At 46.9% G+C, this 16,662-nt stretch overlaps 1 protein-coding gene across 14 annotated transcripts in view; it reads left to right on the top strand.

The window, feature by feature from the left end:
• The window catches only part of tenm3 (teneurin transmembrane protein 3), a 270,450-nt gene that overhangs the window by 144,657 nt on the left and 109,131 nt on the right, over positions 1–16,662 (top strand). For 10 of the 14 annotated variants that reach the window (XM_029118033.2, XM_029118035.2, XM_029118039.2 and 7 more), the window contains one exon: positions 5,489–5,713. The exons of the other annotated variants lie outside the window; for them this stretch is intronic. In XM_029118033.2, the coding sequence (XP_028973866.2) occupies positions 5,489–5,713 (225 nt within the window). The remainder of the gene's footprint in view (positions 1–5,488; positions 5,714–16,662) is intronic. 14 annotated transcript variants of the gene reach the window in all.

Raw genomic sequence — 16,662 nt, 5'->3', positions numbered from 1 at the left:
TTACCACAGCCATCATATATAATTAGATACTAACACAACCATCATACAGTTTAGAACTAAATATTACCACAGCCATCATATATAATTAGATACTAACACAACCATCATACAGTATATAACTAAATATGACCACAACTATCATACAGTATGTAACTAAATATTACCACAATCATCATACAGTATAGAACTAAATATTACCACAACCATCATATAGAACTACATATAACACAACCATCATGTAGACCTATATATTAACACAACCATTGTGTAGACCTAGATATTAACACAACCATCGTGTAGACCTAGATATTAACACAACCATCGTGTAGACCTAGATATTAACACAACCATCGTGTAGACCTAGATATTAACACAACCATCATGTAGACCTAGATATTAACACAACCATCATGTAGACCTAGATATTAACACAACCATGATGTAGACCTAGATATTTACACAACCATCATGTAGACCTAGATATTTACACAACCATCATGTAGACCTAGATATGAACACAACCATCATGTAGACCTAGATATTAACACAACCATCATGTAGACCTAGATATTTACACAACCATCATGTAGACCTAGATATTTACACAACCATCATGTAGACCTAGATATTAACACAACCATCATGTAGACCTAGATATTAACACAACCATCATGTAGACCTAGATATTAACACAACCATCATGTAGACCTAGATATTAACACAACCATCATGTAGACCTAGATATTAACACAACCATCATGTAGACCTAGATATTTACACGACCATCATGTAGACCTAGATATTAACACGACCATCATGTAGACCTAGATATTAACACGACCATCATGTAGACCTAGATATTAACACAACCATGATGTAGACCTAGATATTAACACAACCATGATGTAGACCTAGATATTAACACAACCATCATGTAGACCTAGATATTAACACAACCATCATGTAGACCTAGATGGTAACAATCACTCTGTTTAGCCGGCACATCTTTTAACATCATGAAATTGCTTGCCTCATTGCTCGGGTTGTTAGCAACTAATTTCCATTTTTGTAATGTTTGTCAGTTCGTTTGTATGTTCTTTTTTCACTGAGCTCATCATTCTCTGTCTATTTGCAATGTTATCATCATGGCTCATCATAAAGTGATCACACCAACGCACTCTCATCAACCCTCCCTGACCGTTCCTTTGGTCTCATTTGAATTCAGGAATTAGAATGAGCCTGCTACTCTTCACAAAAAGCTGTTATGCCTATAAAGAGAATAATTTATTAATAAATGTAGTACAGGCTGAGATTTTACATCAATAGGAACAGCAGATAGGCTGTTGTTCATCAGCCTAGAAAGTGCATGTGAACAGCTGGATGAGAGTGGCTTGTATAGCTAAATAGCAAGGCAATGTGGCATTCATTAGCTACACTTTAAATTAAAAAGCTTAAATGTTGTTGCAGCAGAGTTCAAGTGTAAAGGCAGCCGTGAAGACAGACGTGTAGTCAAAGTTAAAAGCGTATTCATTTGGATGCAATTTTAATGAATCAGTCTTTAATCTCCATGATTCTTTAAACCTTTTTTGGGACACAATTGTGTACAACACAATATGAAAATGCAATTTTTCTAGTGAGCAAATAGTTGAATGAACAAATGGCCATGGAAAATATGCTTTAGTAAAACAAACGTTGTGATTGAATGGTTTGCGGTTGTAGGGACAGAAAGACAAAGAATCGCTCTACAACGGATCCAAACGACAGCTCCAGTCGTTGCTGTTCACTCTCTTCTTGTGGCCATCGCTCGTGTGAATCAGAACGAATCTCAAGTTGTTCCGTTGCTATAGTAATCTGTTATCGCTGTTGGGTCGGTCGACTCTTAACCGATTCTTCTGGTACAGTAGGGCCTTGAAGGTATCACTCAAAACCTTTCACCCCTTCAACACACACACACACACTCCTCACACACACACACCCCTCACACACACACCCTTCACACACACAGCTCTTCAGACGGCTGCATGCCAGGGGTTATCCCTGTAGGGTATGGCAGGAAGGAGTTCGGCGTCCTGAGATAGTCGTTAGTTTTCTGAGTTCTGCCTCCTCTTGTCTTTGGAGTCTAGTTAAGGTACATGGAGCCCGCTCAGTAGTGCTCTAAAGACCAGCAACTGTGAAAAGAAAAATGAAAGAGTAGTACTCCACAGAGCTTTGGGGTGTGTGTGTGTGTGTTTGTGTGTGCGCGCGGACATGTGGGCGTGCATGTGTGTGCGCGCATCTCTCTGCAGTGCGGACAGGGACTCCGTCACAGCTCTTTCCATGTATTCTCTTCTCTTATTTCCTATTTGAAGAGTTTGTTTGTTTCTGTTGAAAGAAAACGAGCGAGAGAAGAAGAGAGAGAGGAAGAGAGAGAGAGAATGATCCCCTGTGTGACATTTACATGTCTTTTTTCCTCTACTGATACAGAGAGAACTGCCAGCTCTGCCCGCAAGCTAATCAACAACGCACACACACCTAACAGCCAGCTGTTTGTGTGTGGGTGTGTGTGTGTTGTTGATTAGTTAGTAGGCAGTGCTGGTCATTGCTGATGTGGGAGGGGGTAGGGACAGAATGAGCCACAGGGCCAATCTGAGAGAAAATGGTGGAACATGAGGAATAAGGTAGTTTAAAAAAAGAGCAGAGAACAGCTTTCACTATCAAGCATTAAATAGACCGGGTTCACCTCTAAGGGCAGTCTCCCTCTTTCTGTCTTGCTCTTTCACACACAGTCACACACACTTCTCCTTGGGTCGATCCACACTTATTAATTTCCTTCTTCGTCTCTTCATTGACCCATGCTGGCACTGCCGGCACGCACACACAATGACACACACAGAGACACACACACACAGACACACACAGACAGACACACACAGACAGACACACAGACAGAGACACACACACACACCGAGACACACTGACAGACACACTGACAGACACACACACAGAGACACACACAGAGACACACACACAGACACACACAGAGACACACTGACACACACACACACACACACACACAGAGAGACACACACAGACAGACACACACACACACACAGAGACACACAGACACACACACACAGACACACTCACACACCGAGACACACTGACAGACACACACACACAGAGAGACACACACACACAATAGCGGCTGTCTCAGCCGAAAGCGAGGACATGAAGAGCTACAGGGGCCAGATCATACCCATCATGCACCTGTGAACCTTCCCAGCATGCCCGCATGGAGCCAGACACCAAGGCTGTCAGGAAGAAATGCTCCAACTGTAGCCTGTAGAGAGACACACACACTGCAGGGACGAAGATTTGCTCTCTTACTAGCCTATTAGTACCTTTCCCCTTCATCATTGTCTCTAGTTAAATTTTTATCCATCCATCAAATTTCTCTATCCCCTCTGTCTCCTTCTCTCTTTCACACTCTCTCTCTCGCTCTCTCTATCTCTCTGCCCACTTTAATTTTCTCTCTTAATTAAGAGAGTGATTGTTCGAGACTATCATCAGAGACATTGACCACAGGCGATATACACACACACACACACACACACACTTGCTAGATCACACACACACAAAGATTAATCTCAAAATGGCTGTCCTGTTTGGGGTAAGGTACGAGCTACTGCTTTTCTGAACGTCTGTGCTTTGTTTTATTGGTCGAACACACAGGCATGTAGGGGCTGTCCTTAACTGGTAGGCAGGGGCTGGCGCAGGGCCGATACGGCAGTGTACGGATGGAGGGATAAATGTGCTGGTGAATGGTTGGGTGGATGGATGATGGACAAACACATGGAGTGGTTAGATGGATCCGTCGTCCGCTCTGGTGAAGAAATGGACGGATGGACGGAAGAATCCGTATGCGTGTTGGATGGATGTGTCGTTGGATGGATAGATGAATAAATGCGTGTCTGTGTGGATGTCGGTCGTTGGATGGATGATTGATGATGGATGGATGTGTCGTTGGATGGATGGATGAATAAATGAGTGTCTGTGTGGATGTCGTTCGTTGGATGGATGATTGATGATGGATGAATAAATTTGTGTTTGGATGGATGTGTGGTTATGCAATAAAATATGATGATAAAGAGTAGTGTGGGCTTGGTGAACAGGGAATGCATAAGCCTTTATGGAGCCATCTGTCACAACTAAGTGAGCTGTTATGTATTTACAGCAACGCTTCACCATCATAGCCTGTTAACCCCCCCCCCACACACACACACACCTCACACACACACATTCATAAGTATGCATTCAAACACACGTCCACATCATAGGATGTAATTCCAACTCACACTTAGACATCCCGACCCATTATCCTGACATCTGATTGGTATATAGCCAGTTTTGGCTTTATTGGGAACCAGCCGGCGTGGATATAGGCTGGAGCGGTCTTCATGCGTAGACAGTAGGGGGCCTTCTGTATGTACCCAACCAGTATCTCTGGTTTTCAATCTCGCAAATTGAAAAAGCTCATTGGCAGCGGGCCGGTACTGCAGATGAGAAAAATAATAACACATATCTCATATCTGACAGTCGTATAATGTAGTATTCTTACGAAGCATGTCTTCATCATTCTGGTCTGGTTGACTGGAGCAGCCATAATACACAGCTCACAATGCCTCTACATTGTTGTCAGTCAGAATTCAGGGACTTTTTTCCCATCACTGTTTTGATTAAAGACTCCTATCTCTGTCCTTAACTTTTTTTTTTCTCCTCTTTTTTGCCACTCAGCATTGTTCTTGTTCTCCTCCCCCCCACTCGGAAATTCTGGAATTGTCTCTCCCAATTCGGACATCTTCAGATGGTGTTCTAACAACAGCGACTAGAGGAAATTGGTCTTTAGTTGAATATATATATATAATCTAGTATATTTTTGAAGGGGAGATAGTTGGGAGGAGAGAAACTTTGTCCGGGATGATTTTTTGTCTTCCCTGTGATCTTCAAATAATTATCTGAAACAAGTGATGGTGCACTGCAACGACTTCTTCTCTAAATACATCGAATGGTTCCGCAATCTTCCCATGGTGCACTGCTGTTTTGTAGGTGTCCTTGGCGTTGCCGACGAGCAGTGTTTAGCGGTGTTCTCTCTGCCGTGTGTAACCGTCGCCAATGTGTCTGCGTCCATTGTGTTGCGTGTGGAGGGACAGGGAAACCGAGAGGCTGTCAATGCCTCGCTGTCAGACCCAGATGAACACAGATGCCACCGAATGTCAAGGTTACCCTGCGAATCGATTATGAAGTGGCTGACACTTTTGAGTGTTCAGCCGGTCAAAATGCCATTATTCTCCCATTTTCGCCTGACTTCCATTTAATTTCTCTGTTGTCGGCTGCGCTGGCAAAGCCTGTGTCTTCCTGTTGCCGTCGCGAAAACCAAAAGTGCTCATTATTTTGCCTTTGCTTTTTGTTATTTCTTTTCGTTTATGGGTGGTTTTATTCTTTTCTTTAGGTTCTCCCATGCCATCCTCTCTATCCAGCCCATCAGTCACTGACCATTCACACTCGCAACCGCCATCCCCCAATCTCCATGACAACCAGAGCACGTTGCTAAGTAGCGCCGGTCCCCAGCCGGTGGTCCACGACTCGGACTCGGACTCGGAAGAGTACCCAGCCGAGCTGTACTTACCTGTAACGCGGGTCACGGCTCACAGTCACCACGGTCACGCCTGTGATGGTAAGGCAAAAAAAAAACGTCCCTACAATGTTACCTCAACGTTCACTCCCTTCCACTGCACGACGTTCCCGCAACGCTCTCTCTCCCTGTCTTTACTGTGTAATGTTTCTCGCAATGTCCTGTAACAGTCTGGGAAAATGTCCCTTCACTGTTCCAGCGACGTTCTCTATCTGCAATTAATAACATTCCCGCAACTTCACTGCACAATGTTCCCACGACTGTCTCTGTCTGTACTGCACAACGTTCCCGCAACGTTCTTTGTCTTTACTACCCAATGTTCTCCATCTTCACTGCACAATGTTAACTCTCTTTACCACACAACGTTCCCAAATTGTTAGTTGTCTTTAGGATGTAATATTCTTACAAATCCCCCCAATAATCTACAAAACAGCCGGTAATAGCATGGTTCAGTGGTGTTACAAAGTTTGTCTCATAACTAGTCCTTTATAAAGGCCGCAAATCCAGCTGTTTCTACTTAGTCTGACTGATAGCCAGACCAGCCTTTTTTAAACCAGACCGACCCTTTTAAAGACCCTTGGGAAAACAACGTGTTTAGTCTTTCATTTCTAGCCAGTCTACTTAGTTCTGTTTTGTGTGGTTAAGCCTTTATTTGGAAGTTGGAACCTTGTGAGTGTAATTATATTCCCTCTCCCTCTTTGTTACCCTCGTTAAGTAACGTGCTGTGGATTCGGTCTTGTAATGGCTGACCCGACGGCGTTAAGGTCCAAGTCTGAATGAAGGTTTAAGTGGATCTTAAGCACATGGTGAGGACTAGGTTGTCATGGTGTGCTGCTAGCGAGACGCAGCGCTAAATAGAGGGCAGCCCGGGCGGCAGACGTGAGCGTTTATTAATAGGCTTATCAGAGACACGACTGTCAGAGCATCAAACTGACATGGACGCAGACGAAGAGGCTGCACAGACCGTGGCCCAGTTTCGGCCAGCCTCTCTCTCACTCCCTCTCTATCTGAGGCATACCCCCCCTCCGCCCCCTTTCTCACTCTCAATCGCCCAATCCCAGCATCCCGTCTCACTCTATCGCCCAATCCCAGCCCTCGCTTGTCCTCCCTGTGCCCGGTGCCTTCATGTCCAAACGTGAATTAAGGCTTCTCTGTGCAGCCTCAGTGCTCTCAGTCCGGCCGAGTCAGTGTCAGCGCCGGGGAGGGAGAGGGTCCTGTAATGGTTGTCACCACCAGCCCCCGTCTGGATCAGCGCCGTCTTAAACTGTCTAGTGGAAAAGTCCGGCGTGTCGCTGCGTAGACCTCCCGGACTCGCGCCTCAATCGATCGCGTCCATAACATTATTTGTCGTAGGGCTTAGTACGCCGCGTGCTTGGATGTACTTACAGTAAAGGGCTGGAAAAGACGTTTCTGCCGGGCCGAACTTGATGTAGATTTGTACGGATTGTGTTGTGTTTATCTGTCGAGGAGTGACTCAGAGGAAGCCTGTTTCGCCTTCATGTCTAATCCTGTCCTACTCCAGCCTCGCCTGTCTTGACTCAGCTCTCCGCTTTTGACTCAGCGTATCGACGTGGGCATCGAGGTTCATTACAGAGACCCCCCCCCCCCACTCTAGTCTTCATCCCCCTTATCATAATCAACAACAGACAGCTAGTAATCCTTCCTAGCTTTCCATTAACCATCTCTCACACACACACACAGCACAGACTGCTAACCAAGACATCCACAATATCCTTTAAATCCCTCCTATGTTTATTGCCCAAGTAGGAAACTTCCTCTCCACATTATATACGCCCAGCCGCCAAGATACTCAAAACCTAATCAGAGCCAGTCCAACGTTGAGGACTGAGATCGCCGAAGAATCTGCGTCCCCTCAGAACTTCTCCTCCTCGCTCCTCCCGAGACCTTTTATCTAAAGTGGTTCAACCAGAGGCAGCTGATACTCATCTGGACCTACAGCGGAGCAGTCTAGACCCCAATACTACACAGAGACACACACACACAATACCTACAACCCCAGACGCCCAAGCCTTTAGAAGACATCCGACGACGCCATTGTGAATTCCCCATTGACTGACTGAAAGGCTTACAGTAAGGGCTTTATGCTGAGAAGAAAACGTTTGATGTCGCCACTCTGTGTTTTTAAAGTCGGCCATTTCTGTAGGCACGCGCCGCGATCAATGAGCGATCGGAAGACGTTTTCGACGAGTCACAGACGAAGGGTGAGACGCGGCTTGGACTTGTGCCTTCTGGGAGTGGTGATCGACAGACATAATGAGCATGTGAGAGGGAGACAGAGTAACGAAGCGAGAGGTGGTCCCCGTGTCTCCATCTCAATCCTTCACCTCCTGCTCTTCCTCTTCGCAACCGGGATCACTTAGTAAATCCAACAGGCTCGTCGGGGCCCATGTGAGGGCCCAGCGTAGACCCACTCAGCCCCTCCTCTGAGACTTGCTGAGGGGGAGGGAGGGAAGGACGGGTCAGTAGATTAGCCGTGGAGACGGCACTGACTCCGGCCCTCAGAAATGTACGGAGAGACATTGTCCGACTCCTTCCTCCCCTGTCAGTAGAAATCTGGAAGGCCGTTTCTAACAATGCGGCCCGCAAGATCTAGGTCTGACCATGTCCCTTTCACTGGAAGTGTTTGACTGTTTGAATAGACCACAGGCTCGACTGGCACATGAACAGAATGCTTAAGATCCAGAAGAGCAATGGTAACAACAAGAGACAGACAGAGAGAGAGAGAGAGGGAGCTGGAGATAGGTGAGAGTTCAGCGACGGAGGACTAAATTCACACTGGGAATGAGGTGAGACAGGGTGGGTGACCCGTCACTTGCCCTGATTGCTAGCTTCAGTCATAAACCCAACATCAAACGACACGTTTTTGATCTGAAGTGAAGAAAGTAACCACTCATTATATGGTCTCTTGTAGCTCAGCCTAGTCTCTATACTAATCATTCAAGAGATTCCCCTTTCAGTTTTCTTCTAAAAAGGTGCAGGAACATTACAACCACTCTTTAAAGATCGTCTTGAATGTCAACCTTTCTATCAGAGGACGTTTTCTCTTTGTGCATGAAGATTGAGTAAGTTCTTCATGTTCCTCTGTTTCCTTGTCTCTAAAGGAACCCACTCGTCTGGTCTCTTTGGTCTCCATCTTTCTTTACATTCATTGTGACTGTAGTTTTTCTTTCTGCAAATTCATAGTTGCTAAGGTTAATATTTTCTGTGAAAAGTCATGGAAACAGTTACGTGTCATAGCGCATCTCCCAAGATGTAGGAGAAGGAAGTCCGAACTGTCTTTTGTCGGTCAACCTTTAACAAAAGAACAATTTAAAACGACCAACACATTTTATTTCAGACTGACCAGTAATTGGCCAGAAATTGATTTCAAACCCCCTGTAAATCTGCTTGAAATAGAAAATTTTTATTCTACATATTTTTTGGCTTTGCATAGGTCAGGAAAATAAATCGCATTTCATTCAATCAAACTGGCGCTGTTATTCGCACATTATTCACACATTATTCACACATCATTCTTTGTTTATTAAACTTGATTAAAATAGAACGTGCCGTGTACCCTCTCATTAAAGTTACTGTTTTATGAGTCATTCTGTGGGTTAATGTATTTGTTCCTACATTTCGTTGTGTGAATAGGAAATGGTTAGATATTTGCGGTCACAAGCAGTGTCTTTCTCCTGAGGGATAAGAATACTCTGTCCGTACTTACACAGTCCTTTGTTTACTAGGTAAACACAGCTGCCATGAGAGGCCAGGGAGCTCAGCCTCAAATACCTCTCCTTTGCTTATCTGCCCTGAGATAAAGTAACCCAGCTCTGGCTACCCTCTGTCTCTCATGTTGCAATATGCACTCTACTGACATGCCCCCCCATGACCTTGTTTTAAGAGATGAAAGGTAGAGAGGTACAGCAAAAAGGAAGGGGAAGAGGAGCTTGTCTCTTCTACGTGATTAGCCATTTGTCTGCTCTGGCCCCCTTTGACATGGACCTCATTGTCAATTAGCGCGCTAAAAGATTCATTGGAGATCACTGAGCTGTTGTTAGCATTCACGCTAACGCCTACTGCGAGTCACCTGCTAACACGCTACAGGCCCTGACCTCTCTCTCTTTCATACAGTCTCCCCATTTATACTTGCTCTCTTGTCTACCCCTTTCATCACTGTCTGATATCTCTCCATCTCCTTCCCCACATCTCCCTCTCCCACCCACCCACCCTCTGCCTCTTTACCCTTCACTGTTGATCGCTATTGTCAGATGCAGTAGGCATGAAAGTAGCAATTTTACAGCATAGGATTTCCAATAACATTCACTGGGGCTGGACAGACGAAGCCCCCAGAACTAACACACGCGTGGATGGCTGGCTCAAATCCACTCTGCATCGTGCCACCAAGGAGGCTTAGGCTACAGCCAGCCCTGCCGGTCTTTTTCTCTGGGCTTCTTTTTAAAAAAAGAATTCTTCACTCCCTCCCCATCTCCCTGTCTCTCTCTCTCTCTCCCTCCTTCCATCTTCTCTGAGAGTTAGGTCAGTCACTCGAAAGACAGGCGGAATCTGAGGAAGAAAAGAACTAAGGAACACAGAATAGATGATGTCCTGTTCTCTGTTCCTTCTGACTCCATGTCAGGGCCTGGGGCTTCCGCCTCGGTGCCTCCTGTAACGTCAACAAGAGATAATAATGAAAAAGGCGGGCCGCCTCGCCCGTCTGTCTGTTCTCCCAGGGTCATAGGACCACGTCCACGTCACGCAGAGTGAAACAAGGTCAGACCTCAGCTTTGCCCACTCACTGGAACCCATCCCGCAACAATTCGTGTTTGGCGATAAAAGCCCCCCCCACCCCCCACCCCGAGGATGCGTACGCGCGCGTGTTTGTTTATGAATACATTACACGGTTTTGGAGCTCCATCATGACTCACTCCCACAGCTTCGTTCTATCGTCGCCCTGTTTACACGCGGTAACCAGTGTGATTCAGTTGTTTGTGGAAGTTTTCTGTCTCAGTAGCTTCAAAAAGGGGAACCATGCCTTTTTTCCTTGAACACATTGTATAATCATAGCAATGCTGTTTGGACCTAGCGGAGCGACAAAATAGCTCTATTTATTCTCTGTGTTACTGTCATGGAAGCCTACACATGGATTCAAACATATACACACACACACACACACAGTCGCTCTTTGTGATTATTAATGTCATTTCATATGGCTGAGTCTGGTGGAGCTGTGTCCCACACTATCCACGTTCTGCCTCAGTGGGCCTTTTCTTGAAATTGAGGATCCACTCCGCAATATTGCGCTGTGGCATGCGCCAGTCAGGGCTCATGGGAAATGTAGTTAAAGGCGATCTACCGGCGGTAAGTCATGTTATTCCCAGGAAGCATGTTTCAACAATTCTTTTTTTGTTGTTGTTGTTTGTTTGTTGCTGTTTGGGCGTATTAGTCTAGTGATGCGATGAATGAACATCAGTAAACAGGATTTCAAAGACTGTTACTTATTACCACAAATGTGGGCCAACGTGTCATTAAAATCCAGCGGAAATCTACTTGTTTTACCTGAAAAACAATGATCAAAGCCATGATTACCCATGATGTTCTACAATGAGTTAATTACAGATCATTGTTTTAGTCAAAATATAATACTGTATACTTGACCTTGTAGAGGTATTATTGTAGAGGTTGGATCTTTTGTTGAAAATGCTCTGCCTTCTCCTGAGATGATTTCAGCCTACGCTTCGGTTCAGAGCTGTTTTTCATATTTTTTTAAATAATCCACCTACCAGCATGGATTGGTCTTTTTATTAATAAAGAACACCTTCCCAGTAAAGATTTAGTCTTAACTGTCTTGCTCCAGCATAAAAGGACATATTGTTTTACAGCGCCAGCTTGGGGATTTCATCTAGCCCTTTGTGAATGTCCAAATATTACTAACGTCTGGAAGCCGAGGCAGTTTCAATGGAATAATCATAAAGCAGAGGTGAGATAAATGTTTCCCCAGAAAACCTGAGGTAACATTGTTTTTGGCCTAGAAGGACGGGCCGCGCAATGTGTGATTGTGTATCTTGTACAGGCGCGCGCACGAGAGATAAGAGAGCGCTACCCCATAATGCTGTAGCCACTGACCGACTGTAAGGGGACCCGGGCCTCCATTCTTCTTTTATGTCGCAGGGTACATTCCACCATGACACGGCAGTAAGGTCTCACACTGTATCAATGTTACACGGACGTACATGGCAATTACCACAGAACAAGATATTTCATTCTCCCAGTGACATCACACTTAATCATTCCTCGGTAGATCTGACTGGAAGGTACAACCTCACACTTAAAAGGCTCAACTCTCCCGTCCAGCATGTTATGGCAGGGAAATTCATCAATTAAGAAGCACGACTCTTTTCTCCCTAGCCCCCTTTAAAGCAATTACTCAGTCTCTCTTTCCCTCTGTCTCCCCATCCCTCCATCTCTTCCCCTCTCGTCCCCATGTAGATAGATCAGTCACCCAGGCAGGACTAATGGTTCCGTCCCGGTCCAAAATGCCACCATGTTCCCTATGTGGAGCACTTCTTGTGAACTGGGTCCATAGGGTTCGTTTAAAAACAGGGCACACTCATAGGGTGTAAGGGTGCCATTTGCCACGGCACATGCCTCTCGCTCATTCAAACATCTAAGAGCCTTTTAGTACGCCGCCGCGTCGCACGTCTCCCTTTCGCCGTTTGAGAAATGAACGGACAGCCGGTTTCCTCATTGGTCCACTTTGATTTAGTGCATTCATTTTTTTAGCATTTCTTTCCCCTCCAAATTAGTTTTTCTTCTTCTTTTTGATTTGGCTGTTACTACCTCTTCTTGTTCCTCATATTTCCTCCCCTCCGTTCTCCTCTGCCCCCCCCCCCCTCCACGGTGGTCCCACCGGCCTTCAGGTCCCATTGATCCCACTAATGATTTCCCCCCAGAGTTGGTCAATATTTAAGCAGCACTTTGTACCCAGAGAAAATCATAGACACCCGCGTCTGATAAATGTCCTAACCCGTTGATATTTGTCTTTCATAAATAGCAGGACGGTGTGTTTGAGGAGCAGGAGGCCTGGAGAGGAATCCAGATAGGAGATTGGATTTAAGTTCTGCCGGCGCTAGTTCGATGCGCGGGATTGGAGTTGAGTGGCGGCATTTCAGGGGACATTAGCGGAAGAAATAGTGTGTGCCTAAAGATTTTTTTTGGCTCTGTGACATCATTCTGTGGTTTGAAATATACTTTAAGGTCTTAGGTATTAGATATATCCCAAAATTCTCCGGTATCTGAAGGAGTAGTTTGTCTGTGTATGTGTAATTGCCTGTGAAGCTACAGAAGGATACACACCTCGTGGAAATTGAAGGCGACAACAGGAGATTGACCTTGACTGGCCTTCTCTTTGAGAAATGGACTCGGCAACCACACGCGCACGCACACGCACAAACAAACACGCACAAACGCACCTGTCATCCCCCGCCCTACACAAAGCATGTGTCTACTCTCTACAAAAGAGGCTTTTTTCTCCAATCTGTGTGGGTCGGCGAGCAGAGGGAACGTCTCGTTCTGTCAAGGCCCAACAAAGAGCTCCCCGTCTGGGTGACAGTAGCTAAAGGTTATCCCTGCTCTCTGGAGGAGACTGGGTGGGGTGGGTGGTTGGGGTGTGGGCATTTGCTTCACGCACCACAGCCCAAGCCTATTGAACCCCTGGCTTTCGCCTGCTTCTGGTTTAGGCTAACCAGAAGCTGCTGTGTGTTCTGATTTCAAGCCCCACTCACCTTACCCCCCCCCCCCCCCTTCCCCCCTTCACTCTGTTTTATCTTCTCTTTTTGTCGCTTTACTCCCACATCGACCCCTCTCGCTCTCGCTCGGAAAGCGATTAATCTCCCCGTCTTTATCTCTCCTGCACTCGCTGAAATACCTCCCCCGTCTCTCTCCGTCCCTCCCTCTCGTCGCCTTCCTGGGAACCTGACCCCTGCAGCGGAGCCTTGGCCCGCAAAACAAAGCTCGCGGCAACGCGTAATGGGATTTGGGTGACGCACAGCGGAGAAACCTTTTCCCGAGAGGAAATGGAACGGTCACTCTGGTCAGAGCAATCCGGTCCGTGTTCACCCGTCCCCGTCCCCTATACCATCACCATCAACCACCCCCACACACTGCCCACATATCCACCCATCCATCTTCCATCCATGCATCTGTCCAGCCACCTGACCAGCAGGCGAACCCAGACCAAGTCCTTGTCCAGTACCAAGCCCCCATCTGTGATTATCAGATGTCACCGAGTCGGCCTGGAACGACGAGGCGTGCTTTTCTGTTCCAACACCCGTTCGGGGGAAGAGGCACATAACATAGATGTCATTCTGTACGATCCTCTCACAAGTGATGTACTGCGAAGTCCGCGGCCTCTAAGTACCATCGGTGAAGCTGAATGATGCATGACTTGGAACTGAAAGCCCAGATGGTTGAATAACAAGTCAATAATAAATAGTGCTCTTTTGAAAGACAAACAATGGGAACCATTTCTCCCCTCAGTCCTTCAGCCATCTCTACTTTTTCCCACCGCTGGTGATGTCAGTCTTTGTCTGTGTGTCATGACATGATGAAGAAGATAAGCAGAGTGATATTAGGTTATTTGCTGATGGTGCGGTGTGTCAGATAAATATCTCCCCACTGTCTCGGCTCTGCGAGTACTAGTTTCCCCCGTTCCACCTCTTTCTTTCTATGTTTCGCTCTCTGCATCTCTCAGTTTCTCTCTTTAATCTCTCTGTTGATGACAGTGAAAGGAGAAACATGACGGCTTGTTCGCGTCGTTGACTAATAACCTTTACCGAAATGTTCTGTCGAAGCTTCGTAACGACGGCACGTTGCTCTTAGCAATTGTCCGACATTTTGAAATGTCAATTAAACATCCGGACACAAGCCGTAGCGCGTGAAGCGTTCGCTGAGGGATTGTAGGTAAGAGATCAGAGAGGGAGATGGCAGTTATCATAGAAGACATATGGTGCACGCACGCACCAGCACCCACCCTCCCATTGTGATCAGTTTTAGAGAGGTGACGTTTTTGTAGCTGTCTGCTGGAAGGCCTGCGTTAAAACCTCCAGTGGGAAGTTAAGATTTTGGCACCAAGCACATTTTGTCACTTTTTCAGCTCTTCTTCGTGGAAGATGTGTTAAACACGCCTGATGCCTGACAGAGACTCCGACAGAATTCAAACCCGAACGGGCGTCGGCTGACAGCTCCGTGGATAGCCGGGTTGGTCCCACCCGTCCGTGTGTGTTCTCCGTTTCGTGAATCGAACGGCACACGGCGCCGGCAGCTGGCTCCTAATACCGTGTCTGTTTAATGTGATGATGATGTCAACTGGGGAGTCGGCCCGTGCCGGTCCTGATGGGACGCCGTGACATGTGGCTCCTGTAGCAGAGGACAGGAGAGGCTTGTAAACACGGAGCTGCTCATTTGGGATTTCTGTTTTGGTACAGCGCTACAGAGGATTATGTCTTCCATATGAGATCAGCCATTCACTTCCTACTTGTCAGCACTGTGTGTGTGTGTGTGTGTGTGTGTGTGTGTGTGTGTGTGCGCGCAAGCACGCACAGACAGGCCTTTAACATTTCTCAGGCATCCGTGACTATCCTCCCTATATCATTTAACAATTGAATTGAGTGGTGATCTCCTCCCCTCCCTGTGCCTCCATCTTCCCCTCCCTTTGCCCTTATCTTCCACTCTTGATGCCCCCCATTCTGCCCTATTGGTGCCCCCATCCTCCCCTCTTGGCACCCCCATCCTCCCCTCTTGGCGCCCCCATCCTGCCCTCTTGGCGCCCCCATCCTCCCCTCTTGGCGCCCCCATCCTCCCCTCTTGGCGCCCCCATCCTCCCCTCTTGGCGCCCCCATCCTCCCCTCTTGGCGCCCCCATCCTCCCCTCTTGGCGCCCCCATCCTCCCCTCTTGGCGTCCCCATCCTCCCCTCTCTGTGGCCCCATCCTGCCCTCACCTCTGTCTACCCTTCTCTCACTACTTCCTTAATCCAATTCAATAGACTAACTGGCGTATTGGTGTCTTGTTGTTTGGTTACTTACACTGTCAACGTGGACATGCAAAAACAATGATTGGACCGACAAGGTAACAACAACAAGAATATTGGTTTTAATGTCTTTAATATTACCAGTGCCTACAGTAGTCATGACAATGAAAAGGTCACTGTATTGTCCCAGGTTTTCCATTAAAGGCCCGCATGGCCCTCAGGAACAGGAGTAAGACACCAGGTCCGGGGGTTGTATGACTGAAAGCAGATGAGTGAGTCAATCTCCCCGGGCCACAATCCTCTTCAGCCATCCTTCAGCCCTTCCGCCAGGCAACGGCTATCACTCTGTCAGCACACACACACACACACACACGCACACGCATTTTAGTACAAATCCACATTACAACAGCTATCACGGACGGGGCTATCACTCTGTCAGTGTTGGGAGATAAACGGACGGGGCTATCACTCTGTCAGTGTTGGGAGATAAACGGACGGGGCTATCACTCTGTCAGTGTTGGGAGATAAACGGACGGGGCTATCACTCTGTCAGTGTTGGGAGATAAACGGACGGGGCTATCACTCTGTCAGTGTTGGGAGATAAACGGACGGGGCTATCACTCTGTCAGTGTTGGAAGATAAACGGACAGGGCTATCACTCTGTCAGTGTTGGGAGATAAACGGACGGGGCTATCACTCTGTCAGTGTTGGGAGATAAACGGACGGGGCTATCACTCTGTCAGTGTTGGGAGATAAACGGACAGGGCTATCACTCTGTCAGTGTTGGGAGATAAACGGACGGGGCTGTGATTGTGCCTCTTGTTGTGGAATCTTAATCAGAGAGGCCCCTGAAACAGTAAAACGCGGATGCTGGCTAAGGACTGGTGTGTGTGTGTGTGTGTGTGTGTGTGTGTGTGTGTGTGTGCCTGCGCAAAGAAGGATGTGACTCGAGGAGACCGATGA

This window comes from Esox lucius, chromosome 25 (genome assembly GCF_011004845.1).
Source record: "Esox lucius isolate fEsoLuc1 chromosome 25, fEsoLuc1.pri, whole genome shotgun sequence".
In the NCBI taxonomy this organism is placed as follows: domain Eukaryota; kingdom Metazoa; phylum Chordata; class Actinopteri; order Esociformes; family Esocidae; genus Esox; species Esox lucius.
The sequence above is the reverse complement of the archived record's forward strand: the minus strand, read 5'-3'. Positions and strand labels throughout refer to the sequence as shown.